Source organism: Oreochromis aureus, linkage group 1 (genome assembly GCF_013358895.1).
Source record: "Oreochromis aureus strain Israel breed Guangdong linkage group 1, ZZ_aureus, whole genome shotgun sequence".
NCBI lineage: Eukaryota > Metazoa > Chordata > Actinopteri > Cichliformes > Cichlidae > Oreochromis > Oreochromis aureus.
In genome coordinates this window covers 35,012,619-35,037,128 of record NC_052942.1, presented here as the reverse complement: position 1 = coordinate 35,037,128, position 24,510 = coordinate 35,012,619, and the positions used below count along the sequence as shown (strand labels likewise).

Here is a 24,510-nt window from a genome sequence, read left to right as displayed (position 1 = left end):
CATTTGGATGTGTGTGGCCTGAATTGTAGTGAAGCTGCTGTTTGGTGCATTGGGATAGCATCAGTGCCCGCCTACACATAGGAATATTGACAGAGCCCAGAGATAAGGCGCTCCTAACAGTATTGGACACTTTCCCTGTGTTGAGTGATTATAAATAGCAGCGTCCTGCCAAGAGTACAATCCTCCCATAGCTGACTAGTCGTATACATGCTTGTTGCCCAACAGACACTTTGCAGCAGGAGGGAGCAACTTCAAGAAAAAGACGAATATTGTCCTAAATCACTTCCATCTGTCACATCCTCACACTGAAGGCACATACTTTTGTGTTGTTTCAAAAGAGACAACTGCATGAGCTAGTGCAGGCCGACGGCAGCACCCGAGCCTGCTCTGAAGTTGTTTTATACCAGTGCCTCGCGATATATCAGGAAATGTTTTCCTGGCCTCGGAGAGTGAAGCACTGAATTATACATGGTTAGGTGGGTAAAATGACAGTGAATGCTCTAAAGGTGACTAGGCATTAAAGCTGCAAGAATGAAAAGAGAGTCAAAAGCTGTTTTTGTTTTTCTGTTGTTGTTTTCGGAAAAGTTTCAGAAGCATCTGCAGGATAGATGAAGGGGCTCATGCAGGTAGTCTAAGAGTGTTATGTTGAATGTTCTGTCTAATCAGGAGTCCAAGGCAGCTTCTGATTTGTAAGAGTAATTAACAGCAATTTTGCAATTTGTGTCATATTCTGCTCCCGAGGCATGAAAAAGTGAAAAGTTCAGTGAAAAGTTTTCAGTCTGGTTACTTGAAAGCTGCAGTCAGACTGTAAAGCTGTGCACCAATTTTTCTAGTTTAAATAGAGGTTTGGACTCGTTTTATGAACACTGACATAGAGGTTCTTCTCAGGTGATAATATGTAAAGGCTTGCATTTTTTTTACTTTTTCAACAGTTCTTATTAAAAATTCTCCAGGCTTTTTACCTGCAGTGTTTTCATTTAGCAAAGTTTGGGTTGTTCTTCATTTCTGTGAGTGCTGTGGGAAGGGGTGCTTGTGTGAAATGTGATTATGTACTCATGATTTTATATTTTCAATGTAAGTGTAGAAGATTAGAAAGCTTAAACTTAAGTGATTTTATCTAGAGTGCTGAGGTGGGGAAGACTGGAGGCAGGACAGTTGAAGGGGGTGGTACAATGGGCGGGACACCGAACCCATAAGAGTTTGTTGACTTCCGTTTGTGAGCCAGACATTGCTAGACGTAGCGGAAGTAGGCTTGTTAGCTAGGTCTCCGGATGCATCTGTATTTTATTGTGAAGCGCAAATAAAGACGTCTGATTTTGGAAATAAAAGTCTCCGCCTGATCGCTACCATCAAAAAGAATCCGTGAAGTTGCCGTACTTCAACAGCCCAAATTGTCAAAATTTAAAGCTGATAATTACCAAGGAAGAAACATTTTTCTTCCTTGGTAATTATCAGCTGCAGTGAACCTTGCTTGGGTAAATAAGGGGAACAAAAATTCAAATCTTTCACTGAGTATTTGTTAGGAAATTTGAAATGATTTTAGAGACACTGACTCATGGTTACAGACTATGGGATATCAAACACTGTTACAATCTAATGACTCATTTTCAAGGACTTAGTGTTCTTAGTGTCTCTGCCAGAAAGCCCATACTTACCTGCACTGCCTTTCTTTGAAGGAAAATGGTCACCAGGTTTCTCTTATTTCTCAAGGATCAAAGAAACGCTCCTCCGCTGCATTATTTATCAAGCACAAGCTCCGCAAAATTGTGTGCAGCTTGGTGCTAATGAGTACACAGGCCATATTTATTATTTCTGCATGGAGGGATAAAAAAAGTCTGTTCTACCATTCCCCTTAGGTTTTCTTTTGTTTTGTTCTTGTCTCTTTGCCTAGAACACAGCTGTCTTATATGATGACTGCCGTATGCAGTAATAAATTTAGAAAATGTTTTTGCTTTCTTGTTGAGACGTAAATGGAGAGATTGATGGCACTCTTATACCTCTATGGGATATTTAAAGATAAAGCCAGCATCTGGTTAGCGTAACCTGACACAAAGATTGGAAATCATTAAAAAAAAATTGTTTCTTTTTTCAGTCCAAACAAGTCCCAAACTATTTTTTTTAAATACTCTATGAACCATTTTTCACAATCTAAGAGATGCTTGCATGGCAAATCAGCAACTGTAGAGTGACTTTGGTAGTAACCCTGTGGACTAATGTCAAAGGAGTCCTTACCTTGTTAGGATGAAGCAGGATATGCAGAGCCACAAACATGTTGGGCTGTCATATTGTTTCTAACATCATTTTATCATCAATACTGCTTCTCTTATTATACAATTATATTGTAAATCTTGTAATCTTGACACTGATCACTGGTTTGCACTTTCCATTTAACCCACTGTATTTGTTATATTGAAGTGTCCAAACATTTCCAAACCCAGCTGTATCTAAATAATTCATATGCAAGATGCAGATCAAAGTCAGCAACAACAATGAGGCCCTACCTTTCTCCTCATTGTAGTATCAGCCTGGTGAGCTAGATACAGAAAATAAAGTACATGATAGCTTGCATGATAGCTATAGTGAAGTGTGTGTGTGTGTGTGTGTGTGTGTGTGTGTGTGTGTGTGCGTGTGTGCTTGTTTAAAAATAAATACCTTCAGAAAGTTTTGCCACCCACTGGCGTGCAGTGGCCAGAGTAGATACCACTTTATCTCTACTTGGCAGCAGCGCAGCAGGTAGAAACCTAATGGACATCATAGCCTCTAAAAGTGAACTTGTGTTCGTTGCTGTTTGAGCTGGGAGAGCAGAGATAGCAACACGGTTAAAGCAGGGAGAGAGAGTGTCTCAAGATGGTTATCGGGGCCCTTTAAGATGTCTGGGGCCTCCTAGGGCTCCCTACAGGCCACGGTGCGCCCATCGAAGAGCCCGACTGGGCCAGTAATCTATCCCCCTGCCATGCTGCTGTGCTCTCCACGCCGTTAATCCAATCACTCCCCTGCCACGGTGGGACAGGCAGAGCACTAATCCAGTTTACACAGCAACAAAAAAAGCCCCAGACTCATTCCTCACTCCCCGCAGAGCATTGCCAGCTTCTTGATGTGACATTGAGTGAGAAAGATGAGGATAATTACAGGGGCAATTATTTTATTTTTATTATGTGTTCAGCTTTTTTTTTTCTCCTTTTCCCCCATGTTCCAAGCTAATTACCATGGCCTTGTCACAAAAACCCAAGGTGATGGCATGCAATCATTTGGGAAGCAGCGAGTCAGCCACTTTTAACGCCCCTTGCCACGGCTGCTCCGGTTAAATCATTAGTATGCATCTGATGAGGCTGGGCCTTGCATGCAGTGGGCAGGGAGGACCTCAGATAAGTCATTTAGACTAACGGGAACTTAATTAATTTTGTTTAATCTTTATAAAGCTCCACAGGGGGACAGATTGGTATACAGCCCCTCGCCAACTTCTTCACCTCACACTCAGCCCACCTAGCTTACCTCGACCCAGAGGTTTTGCATAATAGGGGCGACTGGTCTCTGCATCAATATTGGCTTAATGTTGTGTACAATGCTAAACTGTGTCATGTGTAATGAGACCAGGTAGAGTCTAAGTCTGTGTTCATTTGGCCCTTAGCTTGAAGTGAAACCCTAAAGAATGAGTTTAAGGGTGTGTGGAATAGAGAACTACTGCCAGTGGCATTGTCAATAAGTGTGTTAATTCAGGATGTGGAGAAAGGGCACCTTATTTGGAACACCTCGTGAATTTATGTTTATCTTAATTACTGTTTTATCTGTCCTACCACTGAAGGAAGGAAAAACAGCAGCTTTGATTATCTTCCAAGGTGGTGACGGATCATAATTATTTAGGCGGGGAGATGGTGGAGCAAGCCTCAAGAAATTAAGAGGTAAAGGATGCATCTGTGTAACACCTCATGCCCTTGAGCAACCTATATAGAAGCACTACTGGGGTTCTATAGGATTCAGGAGAATGATACATTGATTCTTTGCACTTTACAACTCTACAGTGAGACACGGTGGAGCACAGCACTTAACCCCTGGCGGGTTTAGTGAAAGACTGTGGTTGTACTGGGCTGCTCTGAGGTATAAACATGTGTAAATGTGTCATTGTAAAGCAGGAGGATGGAGGTAAAACTCTGCAAATCCTCCTGGGATTTTTAGATAAAAAGAGGGAAAAGTTTTTGAAGCATAAGGCTCTGAATAATAGAAAGACTTAACATCGCTACACTTGACAGAAATGCAAATGTCTGTCATAACAAATAGAAATTCAAAATCTACATTATCTGTGAAGTATACTTTTAGCGATCTATGTTTCCAGACTGCTTTCAGAGACTGTTTTGGGCTCCACTTTTATACATTTCAGCCATTATGTTGACATGATTCATACTTAATTATTATTATTACATTTTTGTGAGAAAATGTGACAGTGGCCATTTTGATGAGTAAATCTTATAGGATACAATACATATATTAAGCATCTCCCATCCATATGGAAGTGAATGGATTTGAAGAATAATGGAAGTGTGTTCAGTAAAGAAGAAACGTCCTCCAGTGTCCTCCAGTTTGACATGCTGGAGGTTAATGGAGTGTGATTCTGATTCTCAGTCAGCATATAGGTGTTGGTAAAGAATAGTGTCTCTATTGGTCTTGTTGACCTGCAGGCCTTGTGTACAAATATCGATTTGGGTTCAGTCCGAGGAAAGCATACAACTTTGGGATAACACTTCCAGGTAAACACTCTACACACCAGATATCGACTTAGTCAAGACACCTGAGACAAGGAGCTACAATCACGAGTTCAAGATCCAAAATGGCACAAAATACCTACAACCAGGTATTTTGTGCCTACATAAACGAGGACACAAAAACACCTAGCGGTTCTTCTTTCTTGTAAGATGATAGGTTTCCATTGTATATCTCATAACAAGGCTTACAAAACATATACCAGGTAGTTCTGCTAGGCACCTTCATGAGTCCTTTTGAACATTTTGCTTCACTTGTGTGTACAAAATTGTATGTGTGACTTTCAGTCATCAAAATTAACCTTTTCAAATAAAGGTTGTGTTCCTCTTTTAAATGTTAGTCTCACATACAGGTTCACATTTAGCCAAGTATAATATCTAACAACTTTTAAAAATGGAAATTGACACCTTTTTATCACTAAAATTAAAGAGCTTGTACCCAACAAGTCATTTCTGAGTCATAATTATTTTCAACCTACTATCTTCCTGGTATAGCTGAACCTAGGGAAAATGCTAATGTTGCCTTGTTAATACAGGATGACTCATTTAGAGCATGAAATATAGATGAGCGATCTGTGGCTTTTTCGAAAAGCTTAGTTAATATGTTCTAAAAGCTACCGTTTGAGTAGTGCTACAGTCACACTTGGGAAAACAGGGATTGAAGATTGTGAGGAACAAAACTAATGCAACCTTGTGCGTTAAGCATGATATCTTGTTGCCTTTGAAATGGTCTGACCACTCACAGTCAGCTGCCATCTTCAAAGTGACTTTGGTGCGTGAAGGCCGAGATAACACAAGACCAGTCACTGCTGTTAGTTTCTGATTGAATGGAGTCAAGTTTGCAATTATACAAAATCGGTTTGTGATAATACGGTCATTAACTGTGACAAATCAGCAAAAATAGAGCACTTAAAACTGAAATTCATAAATTCAATTCCACAAATAATGACGTAGTTGCTGTCGGTTGCAATTTAGCTTCAAAATTACATAAAGATCACATAAATGCTCAGTAACCTTGCTTTTATGTACAAATATAACCAGAATACACCCAGTTGTCCCCCTACTGCAAAGAGACTCTCATTCTGTCTGGGTTTATAGATTATTTTTAGAAATGCATTAAACAGTCTTACAAATAATTACAAATAGTAATAGACGGTAACATATATAAAAATACAAAATGTTATAAATTGATAGCTTTTATGTAAAAATTGGACACTGTTCATTTCTTTGTAAGTGGGCAAGTGGTGAGTGGTGCAAATGTATAAATGTTTTCTTTATGTATCTAATTCAGTCTAAATATACAATGAAGCTGTTAATTCTCTAAAGTGATTTACATCTCTCATTTATTAGACTATGGACGGTAATATCTAATTTTTACATTTATTCAGTTTAAAGTTTCTGAGCTCTACAGTGCAGGCCTCATATTAGAAGCAGTACCAAGAATGCACCCCGCATTAAAATTATTAATTAAAATTAAAATGTTGATTTTTTTACCGTGTGCTAAATCCCAAGATTAATGGTTTTCTGCACCATATAATCTTAAATTATTCCAACCTCTTAGCCAGGTTTGTGTTCCCGGTTATATTTTTTATTTAACTGTTGTATGTTTTTATTTATAGATTTTTTTCACTATTTTATCATTGTTAGCTGATAACAGCTCTAATGAGAGGTGGTGGCACTCATAGTGGAAGAGTCATAGGGCACATTAAACACACTTTTTGAGCCCAGCTCAACATAGAAACCTAAAATGTGAACTAGTTAGCAATGCTAGCAAGCCTGGTTAACCAGGTGTGATTGCCATCCATTAACACAGGCAAAGATATGATTATACTTAGCAAAACTGAAGCACAAGCTTCTTGGATGGGCTACAATTCACAGCAAGACATATGATTTGTTAGATAATTCTGTTAAAAAGGACCAACACGACATACCTGGTCCGTTTTTTTGAGACTAGCTTCATTTTTCAGCCCTGGAGGTTGCTGCTTGATCTTCACTATATCCCTGTAAGGGTAACCAGTGTTGTCATTGATACTTTTGGGTATATTTTCTAAGACTGTGTCGTATAGTTTCCAAGACTGTCTTGTATAGTTTTACAAAAGACTAGTTTGAAAGTAGCTAGTAGTCAGTAACCTTGGTGATTTTAATAGATATTCGAGAAGGTTGGAGATGAAGGACATATAGAGGAAAACAAACAGAGGCCTCTAACTCAGCAACTAAATTTGATGAAGTGTACAATTTAAAGGACGCTCTGAATAAATGCCCAGGAAGGAGTAGACTTTTGGCAGACTGACAAATCTTATGTTTCTTTGAAAACATCCACCAAGATTCATCTGCTACGTCAAGCTGACACACGGAGATTGTGTTTGACTTTCAAAGGAAATGTGCAATGAGCGTGCTACGGAACTAGGAGGTAATTAGTAAGACTTGAGCTGAGTTTTTTTTCTCGATACTTAAAATGCCACGCAGCACTCACAGCTGAAGGCACACAGATGTTGGAGCTGGTAAATGGAGTTGGGAAAAGAGCTTATTATGATTAAATGAATCTGATTGTGTTGTAACCCAGAGGTACAGATAGGAGGAACCATATGAGGGTGAATGCAGCTACAAGCTAAGCGGTTTTCCTAATGATGATTTCAGAGCCTATGGCACGTCTGACTGTGGATTTTATTTTGTCCTAAAGCACAGAAAACGAGCCCAAAAGAGTAGTTGACTGGCTAGCTTGCTGGCCTGCTTGCTGGATGGATGGATAGATCAGTGAATGCATTGATGGATGGGTGGTTTTGATGATGGACAGATGATAGATGTGTGTCTGATATGCTGCAGGAGTGCTTTCACTGACTTAGAGATAAAAACCTCAAAGGGGCTTAAAACCCATCGTATTTTATCTCGACAGAACTGTCAAGATAACAACAGCAAAGGCCAAAAACTGAACCAGATAACACAAATAAATGACAGCAGGAAGTGATAGGGCAACAGAATGCTTAGAATTAGTATTGTAAGTAGTCATTTGTATTAGAATGTTACAAATGAATGGTGATTAAGTAGGATTAGGAATAAACTAGAACTATGTAGACTGCTGTCTGCTTAGTTCTATATGGCAACAAACACACTATTGGTTTAATACTAAGTGTCTATTAAAGGCTATTAAATGTTTACTCTTGGGAGTTAATTAGTAATCATAATCCTACTATCTTAACCCTTTGTTTGGAAATGTTGAGAGTAACCTTTACCTCAGTAAAAAGTAAAGAAAAACATGTACAACATCCAAATATTTTTGTGCAGCTTTCACCACATCTGTTGTCTCATGTAATCAGCACATGGCCTGAGTATTGAACTTTAATCATGTGTTGACAAGTATGTGGTTATGACAGATAGGCTATTTAAGCCCTTTAAGCTATTTTCTGATTGTCAGTAAATTTTTCTGGCAATCTGTGACACTAAACATTTCTCCTGCAAAGGTCAGACCACCTGCATGTTAAAAACAAAAATCTGTTTCTAATAAACTTCGAGCGTCCAGCACCACTGTAATCACTGTAAGTGATACTGCCCTCATATTCTGAGTTGAAACTTGCAATACTTTGCAGCTCATTCCCACATCGGTCTTATTCAACCCGACACGGCCATGATTAAAACACAGTCACTGACACGAATGGGAAATAGATCTTAAAACAATGCCTGCTAATGGAAGCTGATGATTAATGGGTGATTGTCTAATCGATTAATATCCACCCTGAAAGGATTTACAGCAAGGGGAGACTTCATTTCATGTGCTGCTGGTTTACAGACACCAAACTGCTTCAAGCTGATATGTGTTATTCTTCAACTGTCCCTGCCTCGTGCAGATCTTAGAAACGCATGTTTGCATGCTGCTATGTTGAATTTAATCACATTCCTTAGAAGCCGCATGAACGTCTTTACCATGATGGCGCATAAGTGTGTATTCAGCAGCTCTCTTATCCCCTTGGTTGATTTATTTAAAAAATTATTAAATTCCATATTCAGCTCCATGCTGTGAGACTTTGATCCTCTGCTTAATGCCAGTACTTCTGCAGAGAAAGGATTGCTGTTTTACTTAAGAACAAAGGGGCCGTTTTATATGATAACCTAAAGTATTTCTGTTGCTTCAATGCATACAGAGCTGTCAGCATTTTTCTATATTGCATCAGTGTCAACATTCAGCAGCACAGCCGGCATTCATGAAATGTTAAGCCCAGAGTATCAGTTACATGTATGGACAGTTAATCCCCAGACACCAGGGAGTTGTGTTGATGACTGAGTCTTCTTATCTCTGTCTTAGCTGCAACATTTCTGTTTGCAATAAAGATCTCCTCTCGCCTCTCCTCTATTCTCCTCTCAGGTTGGAGGACACACCATGCTACCTATTCGCTGGATGCCCCCAGAGAGCATCATGTACAGGAAGTTCTCCACGGAAAGCGATGTCTGGAGCTTTGGAGTCATTCTGTGGGAGATCTTTACCTATGGGAAGCAGCCTTGGTTTCAGCTGGGTAACAACGAGGTAAAAAGCGCTTGAAGCACGATAGATAAACCTTCACGAGATATAGCACACACACATTATCAAAGGCCGAACTGCAGAATCTCATGCACACACTGGAAATTATAGCTCCAGGTCATCTCGTGGTAAATCTGAAAGTCTACTTTTCCATTTCCAAACATCAAGTAGGGCAGCTTATTGCAAAGTACATCAAAATCTTTCCCCACATGTCGTCAGCGGTGGGGAATGGCTGAAATCCTGAGCTTGCTAATAGCAGATTTAAATGACCACTGCTATTCTGGATCTTAATCTACTGCCTCGTGTTGTTTCTTCACTCTTTGGTGAGATGATAAATTGATGCCCATGTGCGATTAGACAAGATGCCACATTACATAACGCCTGTGAGCGGTCTGTTTTTTCATTGAAGTCTTTGCTTTAAATCAATAAAATTCAATTAGGATTACGCTTGTAGGGTAGGCCCAGGCATTACAATAGAATAGAAATATCAATAGAAGTGTCAATGTGCTTTTGGGCTTTATACAAATTTGATATTTTCATATTTTTCTGCATCTTGCGCAGAAGAAGTTTTGAGGCATGCTAAATGAAACACTCGGCTGATTAAACTGTGATGAGATGAGTGCTTTATTATATCACAGCCAAAGAAGGTAAATTGTTTTCCAAATGTAATTTTGTACCTACAGGTAGTACAGACAAAATTCTTGTACTTGATATTCACTTATTCACATGCCTATTATTCAGTTGTTGTCATTGTTTAAATCATTGAAAAATTACTGCAATAATTATAAATGAGCATTAGTGACTCAGTGACAGTGGTAAAGTATCACCTGGGTACTGTAGGATCATGTTTCAAACAAGCATCACACTTCTGGGCTCCACTGGCTCCACTATCATTTTACTACACAGTAAAATTAGATTGCACTTTTTTGCCATCACCTATCAGCTTGTCTGCTTTTTTTTGTTTGATTGGTTGTTTTTTTGATAGCTCTAAATACAGCAAAGAACAATACATGTATTCTATACAGAGAAATACATTCTTTAGCGAGAGTGTGACGCATTTTCTGTGTCAGACATGTCTCGAACAGTTATTTTGCTTAGTGCCCGTTAACCAAGACACCTGTTTTAGTTTTATATGTGAAAGCAAAATGGAATAGCAGGTTACCTCATGGTGTCATGGTCTGTGTGTACACAGGCAGGAAAAGGACCCAATATGCAGGCTCACGGAGGTGGAACTCAGACTCAAAAACTACAGCTTTATTGCTGGCAAACACAAAACAAAACCTAAACTGGGATAGCTAGAAATGGGGCATGAAAACAGAACACACAGGCTAGTACGAGGGAAGACGCGGCAACGAACGGGAACACATGCAGACACTAAATACAGGTGGGAACAGGGCAGAGAGCAAACACCTGGGAAACACAGCTGAAACTAACTACAAAGACGGAATACGTTGACCTTCAAAGTAAAACAGGAAACAGACTGGGCACAGAACTAAACCTCAAAATTAGGATACAAAAACTGAACTCAAGAAGTCATATACAAAGGAGAAATCATAGAATAACAACAATAATACACAACACACTGGGTCACCAACCCAGGACCGTGACACATGGACCATTAAATAAATGTTGATGCTTCAATTTAAGTAAAAGCTGTAAGAATTATTTAATGTTCTGCGTACCATGTTTGGTATGACCTCTCCAGTTAAAATAATAATATATAATATTTTTCGAAGAAAGAAGTTGGAAGGAAGCAGAAAACTAATACAAACCACTCCAGAACAGGTGTTCACACATTGTTTCTCACTTCTCCAAAATCTCTATCATGGAAGTTATGAGTGTGAAGTTATCATGACCCACAGCAGACACATTATTGGAAAATAAACCATAATTCTCATTTAATCTGCTATGTAGAAAGGTGAAAACTACACTGCGTGCTAAATTGATGGTCAAGGATATTATAGCCTAACCTGCTCTGTTTCGTGCAGCCCCTCTTGTCTTGGCCTATTAGTGGCAGCTGATCCCAGTCCAGCCTTATTACATCTGCCCTCACGCTGCTGCTTATCTGTCCTCTCAAGTTGCTTATTATGTGAGGGGGTTGGAGTTATGCTTTGTACTGGGATCAGAGACCCCAACTGTGATCACAGAACTAGGGTGACTAATCACATCCTTGTTTTCACTTTCACTTGTCTATTAGTACATGTTATCATATTTGCAAGTATATGATGTATGTACGAAGGACACGTGCTACAATCTGAATCTCAGACGGGAAGTGAGACTTCTCTAGGCTCTAATTGAGTCCAAGCACTATGTCAAGGAAAAATAAAGGTTGTAAATCACCAGAGCCCTGCAGAATCCATATTATCTATATTATCTGGCTTCACTCACCAGAACTGTAACAATAAGTGGTCAGACAAAGGTAGGCGTCAGCTTGATAAGTCACATGAAAGGGTGCAAATAACCAACCAGAAACATTGACAGGTATACTTACAACAGAGCAGCTGACTTGACAAACAAAGATAAAACTATACTATGGGAAGAGTATGAATAATTTAAACACTTAATACAGGCTGAAAACAACACGGCTGCTACAGCCAAAGCAGCAGATTGTGAATGTGTGTGGTCAGTAAGACTGGAGAAGACCTGATATATTAATAAAGTCTCACTTATTTGAAGCCAGAGAGGGAAGCTGAGAAAAATGCTGACTGTGTAAGTTAACAGATTTATCGATATCACAGCTTTATCATTACGACGCAGAGGAACCCGATGGATTACAATTGTTATTCCATTAAGTTAATGCAGCTCCCATGATGTTTATTAACATCAAACATGGACTTAGTCTCTGTGCAAATTTAATAATAATAATAACTTTATGTGTATAGTGCTTTTAAAACACACTTTTAGAAAGTGCTTTACAATTTGAATAAAAGCCGACACATGCAGACACATAATTAACCATATTGTCTTATCAAATGCATCCATATACATGCATGCATTTGATGTAAACTATGGCCCAAATTAGTGGGCAAAATCCTTTTTTCCAGCAGATTTAGGTGGCCTAATAGGCCGAGGAAGGCTCTTCCAAAGTTTAGGTGCTCAAAAGCATGGTCGTGGTTTTAAAGTAGTGTGGATTAATAAAACAATCCTCATTTTTCTTTGTCATTAACACAAAAAACAGGGGAAAAAATCAAATCCAAATGCAACTAAAAAGGATAAGATAGATGGATGGAAAAGGAGGGAAAGGAACAAAATCAGAATTTAAAACCAAGAGACTACACATGAGAAAACCTAAATAAAAGAGGAAGTAAACCAACAGAGAGACCAAAAGACTGAGGGTGTACTCACACTAAGCATGGTTGCCTTGTACCAACACCAAGTGTGTTTGTCTCATCTTCCCACTGCCTCACTGTCCTGTGCTCATACTGCTCTTTACATGCAGACCCGAGTACACTTCACTTTGTTTCAGCATCTCAACTTCGCTTCAGAGAGCACAATGAGGTTCATGATTTTATGCATTTTGTAGCTTAATTGGAAGCGGTGACACACTGGCCTCTCACATGTGTTACAGATTTGCTATTTACATAACACAGTGATTTTCACAGGGGCAGTCACTGTCACTGAGGAAGCATTCGAATACCAATCACACTACTTGTGTATCGTGCTTGGGTCTAACTAAGCAAGGCTCTTCTCTTCAGCTGGACCAGAGCACAGTTCACTTGACTGCAGCCATGCACACACCAATCACATTACTGTTAGAAGTAGAACTGGGTTTGGGGGTTAAACACACGTGTACAGTGCACCATAAAATTAAACATAACTGACAGAAAAGAGAAAACCAGGAACGCAAAGACAAAAAAAACTGTACCAACAAACAAATTAAGGACCCCAAAAACATGACATTCCCCCACCCCCTGCAGTGGCTCTATGCACCACAGTTAGAGAAGCACTGGGTGGATTTTTCAAAGCTACTGCTTGATTGTAGCGTTTGTGATTGTGGAATTATGCATAGAGGCTCCAGTCAGTCTTAAAGGTAGCCCGTCGGCATTTGGAGACTCTTATCATCTGGGGATGAGACATGACAGACGAAATATAACCGAAAGTAAACAAACGGTAGAACAATAGATCAAGTGTGTCCCTCCTGTTTTGTCCTAATAACATGTACTGCTGTCTTGAGTAAAGTAAAGTCACATTTATTTAAACACAGATCAAGTTTGTCATACGTTCCTTCCAGAAAATTAGGCTTTAGATATCAGTAGATTATCAAATCCTTTGTTCTGACACTGTTGTTGTGCTGCAAACTTGCAAGAGCGTGAAATTGCATGACACCATAATATGCCTTACGGGGAAAGTTTCTGTTGTCCCTCTTCAGCTGTGTTGTTAATTTCTACGCCTTGAAAAGTGAAAACTTAAAAAAAGATGTTTGAGCTAGTTTTGATTAGTACACAAGTGTGAAGTGTAAATAATGTTAAAAATCACAGTTTTTCCATAACATGACCCCCCCCCCCAATAATTTCACACAAATAGATTGCTATCCATTCTTTTAAAGTACAGTGACCTGGAAAATGAAGCCAAATTATCACGACAGCAGTGAGTCATCTGGCTAATTAGTGCGCAAGCACAATAGAGAAAAGATCAATCAGCCTTTTAACAACATCTAAAACATCCCAGCCCCACCAAATAGTCAGTATTATTGTTAGTTTGTGCTGTGGGACAGAAAAAAAAAGTCTTGTTTCCCTTTTATTATTGCCCAAATTTAGGATTGAATGTGTTCTGTTTATTTCTTTCATCTCAGTTTCATTAGTTCAAACCTCAAAGGACATTTCTGCTCAGTGTCACCGCTTTCTCATTATGAACAAACCAAAGCAATCAGTCAGTGAGAATCTCCTGTTTCACTCCACTGCCCTGTCTCCTCTGCAGGTCATTGAGTGCATAACCCAGGGTCGGGTTCTGGAGAGGCCACGGATTTGTCCTAAGGAGGTTTATGACATCATGCTAGGCTGCTGGCAGCGGGAACCACAGCAGCGACTGAACATTAAGGACATTCAGAAGGTCCTGTTCGCCATGGGAAAAGCCACGCCGGTCTACCTGGACATCCTGGGCTAGCAGCGGCCCATGAGTGGCCTCGCCAGACGCAAAGATCGACAGAGACATACAGACAGAACGACCCACACGGATCCAGGAATAACCAAACCAACCTGCTTCACTGTCGAAAAAACACCTGCATTGTTTGGGAAGGACTTAAGTGCCTGCAACACTTTTGGATATAGTGGATAAAACGTATTCAAAAAAACACGCACTTTTACATTTTGTTTACTTGTGTATAAGATGTACAGGTTTGAAGAAGACTTTTTTTTTTGTTTTTCCTTGAAAAACTGCAAAAATACACAAAAATGGAGACCGAAAGGAAAGTGGACTGGCAGTAGGAAATGGCCGCAATTTGATTATATTATGGAGAGAAGACAGAGTTCAAATCTATCCTAGGTTTGGTTTTATGAATATATATAGAAATATTACATATATTTTATATTTATTTCTTTTTGTCAAGGTGTTGAAGGGTCTGCCATGTGTGTTGCTAAGGGCTTGGCCCTGTCTGAAGACGCCACCGACAAACTATTGGCAGGGACTTGACGTTGGAAGCCTTACTTGCACTCTGATTGGCTGGCTCTGAGCTCATAAAGGGAGCTCTTTGGAATAACACTGGATGGTTGGAAAATAGCAGCGCTCTGTAGAGGACCTACCCAATCAGACAACTGACAAATCTATTTTAATTTAAAGATAATGTACATATTGTAAAATTCTATGTGTCAGAATTATGTTAACTTATTTTTTCCGATGTTACTTTGGTTCCTTTTCTGACTGTGATCTGGGTGGCTAAAGTATAAAGCTATGGTATTTGTTTTCATCCTAATCCAGAGGAGATTTCCTTGGGAATTACTCGTGTCAGTGCTGGTTGTCTAATGTGGTGAAGGTGAATGCCAGTGAATACAATGCGAAAAGCCCACTGACACCGAATCAAAGAGACTTTGTCGAACGTGGGATGACTCAGAGCCATGGTTCAACATGACACTTTCCAAAGAGGTGATGAAACCTCGGATTCACGTTCCTTTTCATTTGCTTTTTATGGCAAGAATTATAAGTTGGTTAGTAATATCTCACGCCTCACCCCTCAAAGACACATACACACGCTTTGTCATATTCAAGCTTTTTGATGTAAAACTGCTTAAAAAAAACAGCGTTTTTGTAGCTTTGAGTGTATTCATCATTTGTGAGTCGCAGGGTTGTTGTCTTGAATTAAACAGCCTATTGTATGTGTTAAAGGAACGATTTGACATTTTGACCAATATGATTGCTTTCTTGCTGAGAGTTATAACAAATGCAGCTTTTATATCTTATTTTTTAATATGAGGCTACAGGTTTCAGGACATGGTCAGCTCAGCTTAGTATAAAAATGTATCAGCTGGTTAAGCTTTTTTTTTTTTTAAGCTCGTTGAAAAGCACATTGACATTTTAACTAACACATATATTTATCCTGATAGAGCTTATATGTAGCCTTGTGAATAATAAGTATTGTTTTAACTTAAAAATAATTATATAAAAAGCTTTTTCTTTTAAATCGAATATTATTTATTCAGTTTCTGTCCTGCTCTGAATTTTATTGTTAGCCCTATTTCAGATTTTTTTTATTCAATCATGAAATTGTAATGGAAAACCTACCAAGTAATTTTTATGCCCCAATTTAAGCCGAATATACCCAGAACTGCTACTGATTTACTAGAGTGAGTAGCCAATTAGAAACGATTAAAACAGTGAACCCCAAACGTCAGACCACTAACACTCAGATTAAAACGTTAAAATCTTATGCAGTCAATGTAAAACTTTAATCACATCTCTGGTCATTACACAAGTAGAACATTCAACATTTCTTTTCCATTTTCATGGATAACTTTTGATGTTTGTTGAACTTCATTCTCCATAAACAGCTTTATTTTCAAAATTAAGTTCTTTCAACTAATAAGATATAAGAAGCATTCAGGATTAGAAAGAGGTCAGAAATGAAGAATAATAGCAAACACAAGTAACAAAAAAAAAACTTAACAAAAGAAAAACTTTAATAGAAAAATCAACTTGAGTTTGTAACCAATCCCTTAGATTAGATCAGAAGGATTATTATTTGAGTTAGCCTATATAACAGCACTTTATCGGATAGTGTATACAGTAGGATTAAGTACTTTGTCCACATGTAAACACCCTGGAAGCTGTTTTTCACAAACTCAATTCTCCTAAAATTTTAGTTTAAATTGCCATTTAGAAAACTCTTGTGGCCTTCAGTATCTTTACAGTCGACACTTTGTGAATCCGGTGATTAGACCAATTTGTTATGCTTTTAACGATCAGTTTAGTTGTTTAGCTTATTTTTAAAGTAAGTATGTTCAACATTTATGTTATAGCTGCAAAACAGATTTTCTAGAAGCGTCAGTTAAAGCCATAGCTAGAGTTTTGATTGTTAAACATCAGTGCTTTTGAAGACTTTACAAAACAAACTTGAAAATGTAAGTAATAGCCGTGCTGCTTTGCTAGTAAATTTCTGCTGACAGTAGCATTGTTCCTTACATTGTAACAGATTTTAAAATTTAAGTGTAAAATATTTTAACATATAATGTGTCATAAAATGTGAAACATTTCTCAAAAATACAGTTCAGTGGAATAAGCTAATTGGGTAAGCTACACTGGACATGGAGGGTTAGCTGGCTTTGGTTTCTTATATCTTGATTGTGTTAAACTGAGGTTATTGGTCAACTTTCTTTTTCCCCACACTGAAGTGCATTTTCAGACGTTGGGAGGCTAATTTTGTTGCAAACAGCTATTCCTTATTTCCAGCATTTGAGCCAGGCGAAGCTCACAAGCTGTTGGTGCTAGCTGTACATTGTCAATACTGATATGAGAGCTGCATTGATCTTATCATCTAACACTCAGCAAGAAAGCAAAATAGGATATTTTCCCCAATGTAGACCTCTTATTTTAAAGTATTATAGGTTGATGTCATCAGGATCCTATCACTCTACACGCTGCTAAAAGAAACACATTGCGTTTTTATTACTATTATCATGATTTCTCTTCCATCAGCTGCACAAGAATGATGTTGGCTGATTAGAAAAACACTCCTGCTACAATTACAGAGAGCAGGCGGATACTTGTCTTAATTTTTGGACTGTACACAAGAAATAATAATCACTGAAGTGGATCAGCTAATTGTGTGGTATCATTGCATTTTTTTTTAAATAATTACAGTATTAACTTAAAGAAAAAATATGAAGAGTTTTGTTCTAAAATCTGATCCAATTCGACTCAAAACCTACAACGAAAAAGATATTACTTCTGAAAAATCTCATAATTAAGTCCTCAGTTGACAAAATGAGTTATTTCTTTCAGAGTGGATCCTGAAGCATTCTCACACACTGAATGATAAACCTCAGGCAACTATTTTATTTCATGTTGTATCTGGATATAGAGTGGTTTACAAAGGAGCTCTTCACATCTCTTCCTTATTATCTTGACATGAATTCTCACAGTATGACAATGTTGTCTCTGTTTCCCTTGGGACTGTGTAAATCATTAATGAGCATTCGGTTATTTCAAGTATTTTGTATGAAAGGCGAGATCCAGTCCATTGAGTTACCCAAAGCATTGAGTTTTTGTGTATTCTCTTGTGGTAAAGATAAACGCTTAAAGACATTATGACACAGACCGTGAGCATTTGCAGGGTATTGTAATCCTTTCATGGTGAGTTGAATATTCTTTAAAAAGTCTTTTTTTTTCTTTTCTTGGATGAACTAACTGAACACTTTTTGAAGCAAAGTTGGCATATTACCATGTACACATGTTACAGAATATTAAAATGTGGTATAACATCTGCAGTATATAAAATACTGGTATTCCATGATAGATCTTTGTATTAATGTGACTCTCTTAAGAAAATGTCTTCAAACAATCAGACGATCTCTTTTTCCATTTTGTCCTGTCTTATAAAGATGTGTGAATTTGACTAAATCTTGTCTTCATCTAAATCTCTCACAAAGCTGAACAGCATGAGTTCAGTGTGTGTCTGTGTTGTCTTCTCCTCTTCTATCAATTGTTGATGTGATAGAAGTGATAGAAATATGTCTTTTTCTCAGGTAGTTTGGTATTTCTACAGCTACATAGTTTATATCCTTGGATACTACAGGATGAGTCCAAGGGGAAACCTATTCTTCTGAAAAATCAAGCCAATGGTGTTTATCTAAGGCCCACTTGAGGCTTTCCCATAGACTCCCATGTTAAAACGTCCAACTTTACAACAAAAAAACCCCCACATGTTTACAGCCTAGTACAAAAATCAGTTTTTGTTTGTTGAGTTTATTTTCCTTTTCATGACAACTTAACACGAGGTACATTTCATTTCATATATTTTATTTTATGCTACAACATCGTAGGGATAACCAAAATTATTGCAACTGTGTGCAATGAACTTGGGAATTCATTGCCTTTGAAATAGTGGCTCCAAAGATAGGGACCAGGTCTCCAACCACTCGCAGTCAGTTGCTGTCAGAGCAACTTTGATGCATCAAGAGAATAAAATGGCAATAAGACGGAGTCAGCCTGCAATCAGTCAACTTGATTCCATTGAGTAAGATCAGGTTGGCAATTACATACAATCTGACAATTAACTGATAAACTGGTAAAATTCACAGATTCTGTTCCCATCTGTTGTAAACCAGTTGCAATTTACTTACACAAAAATTCATATTAAAGAGAAATTCACAGACTTTCAGTGTACATTCAGCCGGATTGACATAGATTTGAAACAGCTATTCAGAAATTCCTCCACAAATAGAGACATATTTGTTGCAGGACTGCAATTTCACTGCAAAATAACACAGGCCTTGGCAACCTTGCTTTTATATAGGAATATAATCAGAATCTAACCAGTCGACAACCTGACAGTTATTTGCAGACAAGTTGTGCTCATTGATCAGCTCAGATTGATTCCAACATATTGGCAATCAGGTTTGTAAATTAGATGGCATTTATTTCAGTCATCTTAAATACTTGCAATCAGTTGCCAAACGAGAAAAGAAATTCAATGCAGTCACTAGGCAACCATCAGTTAGTTGCAAGGAGGTTGGCATCCTATTTTAGCTCTGGTGTGACTGAGCATTTTATAATTAGCATGTTTAAATGACACACGGTGTATTTTAAAGACTCACTGGTTTGTGATAGCTTTATGGCTGTTACCGTGTTGATTTTCTAAATTCAGACGTGATCAGTTTGGACAAGAGGGTGAAGTGCACAACATGAGCACAAACTTTATGGAAAGGTGCCACATTATAGTAAGAAAAATTCCATCAAAATTCTCTAAAAGGCACCAACAGAGTCCAGAGGTCCAGTTCAGTGACTCAGTGATAGTGAAGCCAAACTTAAGTTTAAGCCTTAACTTACATTAAGGTTAGAGGTCACCACAGAGACCAGCCTGCAAGCATATTAATCCCTCAGCTTGGACATTTTAACAGGGAGTCTATGAGGATTGACTAATTTGGGGGTTAGCCTCATGTGTCAGTTTGACGAACTGTTTTGACTTAATTTTTCTGCTGACTGCTTTAAATGAACCTGGTTACGGGGTTAATGTGATGAGTTATTAAGGGCATGGCTGCTTTGATTGACAAGTAGGTCCTAACACCACCACTAGCTGTCTGCTAAGCTTTACCTTCACTAATTCCAGTCACTGAATTAGACTTCTCAACATTTGGTATGGTTTGTTGGTGACTTTTGGAGTATTTTAATGCAATTATCTTCGATTACAGTGTTATTAATTATACTAACAGCCTCTCCAAGAATTCTGTGCTCTAGTTTTGTTGAGAAATGGGAATTTACAAACCAATGGATGACACGAAGATTGAAAAAAAAAATATGTAGAGTTTATTGTCAATTCTAAAGATGTGTTGGTTTATTTCAGTAACCCTATAAAATATCTCAGTGTGTATATATATGTATGTATGTATATATATATATACTGTCTGTTTTCAAAGTCAAAGTTTCAGTTTTAGGTATTATGCAGAAAAAGCCTTTACAGTCAATTACTTCCTGAAGTCAGTGGCATACAGACATCAGCCGATCCTTGTATTTTCCGTGGTGATGCTCTTACAGCCTTCACTGCAGACACCTACAGCTTCTGCCTGCTGTGGAGTGTCTCTGACTTTAAAGAAGGGAATGAATGCATCTTTATCAGACTGAGATCAAGCAGCTGATATCAATGGAGTATAGTCCAGCTCTTCACCCTGAAGAACTCAAGTTGAAAAGATCTGGCTGATAGATGAAATGTCATGCAGTGAATTTTCAGCCATACATGCCCAAAGCCATAACTAACACACACACACACACACCCCTACACACACACACCCCTACACACACACACACACACACACAAACACACACACACGTTTAACAAAGCTGGTGGTGCACTGGGCCATAAGCTGCTTCTTTCTTTTCCTCCATTCATTTCATCACTTTGCAAGACGTTGATCTTCACTGCTCTCTAGAAGTCTGAAAGTTTCTTTCTTTGTTTGTGAGTTCCAGTCTCTATTTATTGATGTTTATCAGAGTTTGCATCTTGTGCTGAGTCCTCGGAGGTTCCACTCATGAAATCTTGACAGTTCACAGGGAAACATTTTTGCCAGCAACCTGGAGAGCTTTGATAGCTGGCTCTTCACTTGAATAGGTTTTTTTTTTTTTTTTTTTTTTTTTGGGGGTTCTCTTGAACATTTAACATGATTTTAAACCTATTCTTGTCTTCAAGCTTGTTTTCCATTTTCTGCATTTTGCTTAGATTATTTTTAAAATGAGCCCAAATGTTGCTACTTTTGATAGCACTCTAAAATTTTTGAGCCCCATAATTTCTTTCTTCACTTGTGTGGTCAATTTATGTAAGCTTTAAATTATGAGCTGATGACAGACTCCAATTAGTGAGGGCTTGAAAGAGCTACACCTCCCACACAGTTCTTTCAGCCTACTCAAAACAAAGGTGAGATCTGGCAATCTAGCATAATTTTACTTTAAAATTAAGTGACCTGAAGCACTGCCTGAATCATGGCTCTGAGGTCATGATGAGCTACAACTGTTAATCTCAAACAGATTTAGTTCCTCCCTTCTTCATCAGGTCAACCTTACATGTAGAGAAGAACATTTAAGACACCAAGAATGCCAAAAGCTATGATCCCTTTCAATTTTTCAATCTTATTCTGCAACACAGATATGCCACAACTCTAAATAAACAGGTGATGTGAATAAGTGAATAACATTGATCATATATTTCAATGCAATCTGTTTCTGGAAAGCAACAGATTCAAGCAGTCATATTAATATTACCATTCATGTGAATATTGTTGCAGATCTGCACACATGGAAAAACTTCAGTTTCCTAGTGGCTTTAAACCTCGAGGCTCTGTTGGCAAGTGTCCACATTAAATGACTGTGGTTTCCAGTATTGTTTTAGCCATATGTGTGCAAACAAGAAGAAAGTTGAGACACAGGCAGCGCCCAGGGATTTGAGGTCAGTAAGCAGTGTGTTATGACGATGGTACTATAATTGTGTATTGATTTACAATTACAAAGTGTTTTGTGTGCTAGGATTCAGTGTGTGTGTCCATGTGTACTCATACTGAGGTTTGGGTTTTCTGGCTGTTGCCCAACATCAGCTTGAGAAAAGTACCACAAGTATGACACAGTACATTTTTCTTAGTAATTAAGTTTAGAAGAGTAGAATTTTTTTCTAAGTTTTAGATAACTGTGTTAGTTTTCAACTGAGAGCAAGAGCATAAGTGTCAGGTAACTTGCTGCACAAAGGTCCATTACAGGTTGCCTGCAGCTTTAATGCTGGAAATATAAAAACACCTGCATGAAAATATTGCTCTTGTAAATGTAGATGATGGAAGTTTAATTTTATTTCATCTGGCAGCTCTTGAACTATGACACCAGAACTGTGTTTTCAAATGTTTAGTGTCAAACAGATAGTGGAGTTATATAAAAGAAGCGTTATCTGTACACATGCTGATAGGAATTTTATTTTCCTGGTCAGTGAAAAAAGCCTAACAATATGAGTCACATACACAGAGAGCGAACAACTGAATGCATGACACACCTTTAGAATTACTCACAGTAATGATATTAATGCTATACCTATGTAAAATAATAATAACAATAATAGTTACACTGATAACAAAAATATTATCAATAACATTACTGTAGTAAGGTAGTAAGGGAGTCTGTAACCATAAATGTAGAGAAGCAATAACAAAATAACAATAACACGATTATTTTGATCACATTTACATTATTGAATGATTGATCTGTTGTTATAGATCAACTTAGATTTCATATAGAAATATAAAAGAAGACAATATAGCTTTAATCAGTGTCAATACATGAATACTGAAGATAAGCCTAGTAGTTGATGCAAAAATGAAATTTATTTCAACTGTTAAAAACTTTAAAAACACCAGCCAAATAAGTAAAAGAGGAGAACACACTCAGATGCCTCTAAGGCAAAATCACCGTCTGTTTTACTACAACCAGAACAGGTCTTGCATCTTTATGGACATATGCACTATACATGTGCATATTTATGATTAATATTTCAGATCACTAAATGCAAATGACCTTCTTTTATTATATGCTATCAATTTAAAAGCAAGTAAAGTCTGGAGAAGGAAATTATTCTTCTAACAACAACGAATATAATTGATATATCTTATATAAGAAATATAACATTCTTTAAAACCTTTAGTGCCTAATCACTTCAATTTGGATTTTCTTTTATTTACACATTTCTACTCAGCCCTATGTAGACATGTTTAAAAGAGCTGAGGAAGCCTTTCAGATTAGGGTGAAATATTTTTAAGAATCTAAACAAGCCCAGTTGCCTTTTTCTCCAGCACTTTAAACAATCAAGAATTGGATGAACAGGAATGTCTGCAGACACAAGCAAATACACACAAACAAAAGTTTTTTGCTATTTGAATAATCTTCCATAAATCAGAGACACTGCTTTTGTCTCCACAATTTCTCATAGCATCATCACAGTTTTGTTAAGTATTATATATAAAACTAATGACAGATGTCACATTACGTTCATTGGTAGATTAAAATACGAATTACTGAGATCGCATTCTGCATTCTTTTTATTATTGCGAGTGTGGTAACATGTCAACAAACACAGGATAAAGTGTCAAGCTCAAGATGCAGCCCACAGTTAACTGACTCCTGCAGCCTGGAGGATAACGTTAAATGTGAACATGCAGACACGATGCATATTTTTAGATTCACTGTGACTCACACTCTCCAAAGATAGATAAACCAGACAGTCTTTGCGTGAATACGCACTGGATTCAGGTTTTTTTAATGGTTAATTCATTTGCTATTTTTTGACTAAAATGTAATATAAACAGTATGATGTAAAAACCTCAGCCTAAATAAGCAGTGGTTGCTTTAATCCTCTTCAAGAATTGACAACTGTTAATACTTTTCCAGGTGAGGTGAGGTGAGGCATGTATTAGATTAAAGTCAGCAATGTGTAGGGTAACTTAGCTGAACCAGCGAGAGCAGGCTTTACAAATCCAAACACAAAATGTCACTTACATGCATACGATACCAGTGCCTTTATTGAGGCAGTATAAAAACTGGCAGAGTCTACACTCAGAGGTTTGGTGTTGGTTTGAATCACTCATCACTTTCGGCCAGGAGATACATTGATTTTTTGGTTAGGTTTAACTTAACAACATCAACCAGAAGTTAGAAGAACCTTCTCCCATCAGCAAAAAGCTCCTTCTTCATTTCTTTGCTACCTAACACTGCGATGAGTCATCCTTTTCTGAAGAGGTTGCCCATTGAAACTCATTATAATCCACTTCAAAAATCCATTACTATTGTTGTTAGGGGCTTTTTTTATATAGTTTGACTGGACATTTGAGAGATTAAGGTCACCAGTGTGAGGGAAATCAATACATTACTCGGGTACAGAACAGTATTTATTTGCCAGTCCATATACGCCAGCTAGCTGGCTGATTGCTCCCGTGTGACATGAAAGCTTTAAATATGGTGAGAGCTTATTCAGAGTGAATATACTGTATTGTTGCATGTTTCAGGAAGATTGCTTCTCTCTATTTAAGTATTGCTTGTCAGCATCAAGTGCTGCAACACAGCCGAGCAATTTGAGAG

At 37.9% G+C, this 24,510-nt stretch overlaps 1 protein-coding gene across 4 annotated transcripts in view; it reads left to right on the top strand.

Annotated features, from left to right (window-relative positions):
* Positions 1-16,354, top strand: part of ntrk3b (neurotrophic tyrosine kinase, receptor, type 3b) — a 216,016-nt gene extending 199,662 nt beyond the window's left edge. For all 4 annotated transcript variants that reach the window (XM_039613117.1, XM_039613122.1, XM_039613129.1 and 1 more), the window contains 2 exons: positions 9,112-9,270; positions 14,182-16,354. In XM_039613117.1, coding sequence (XP_039469051.1) covers positions 9,112-9,270; positions 14,182-14,367 — 345 coding nt within the window. In that variant the 3' untranslated portion in view covers positions 14,368-16,354. The remainder of the gene's footprint in view (positions 1-9,111; positions 9,271-14,181) is intronic.
* The last annotated feature ends 8,156 nt before the right edge of the window (positions 16,355-24,510 follow it).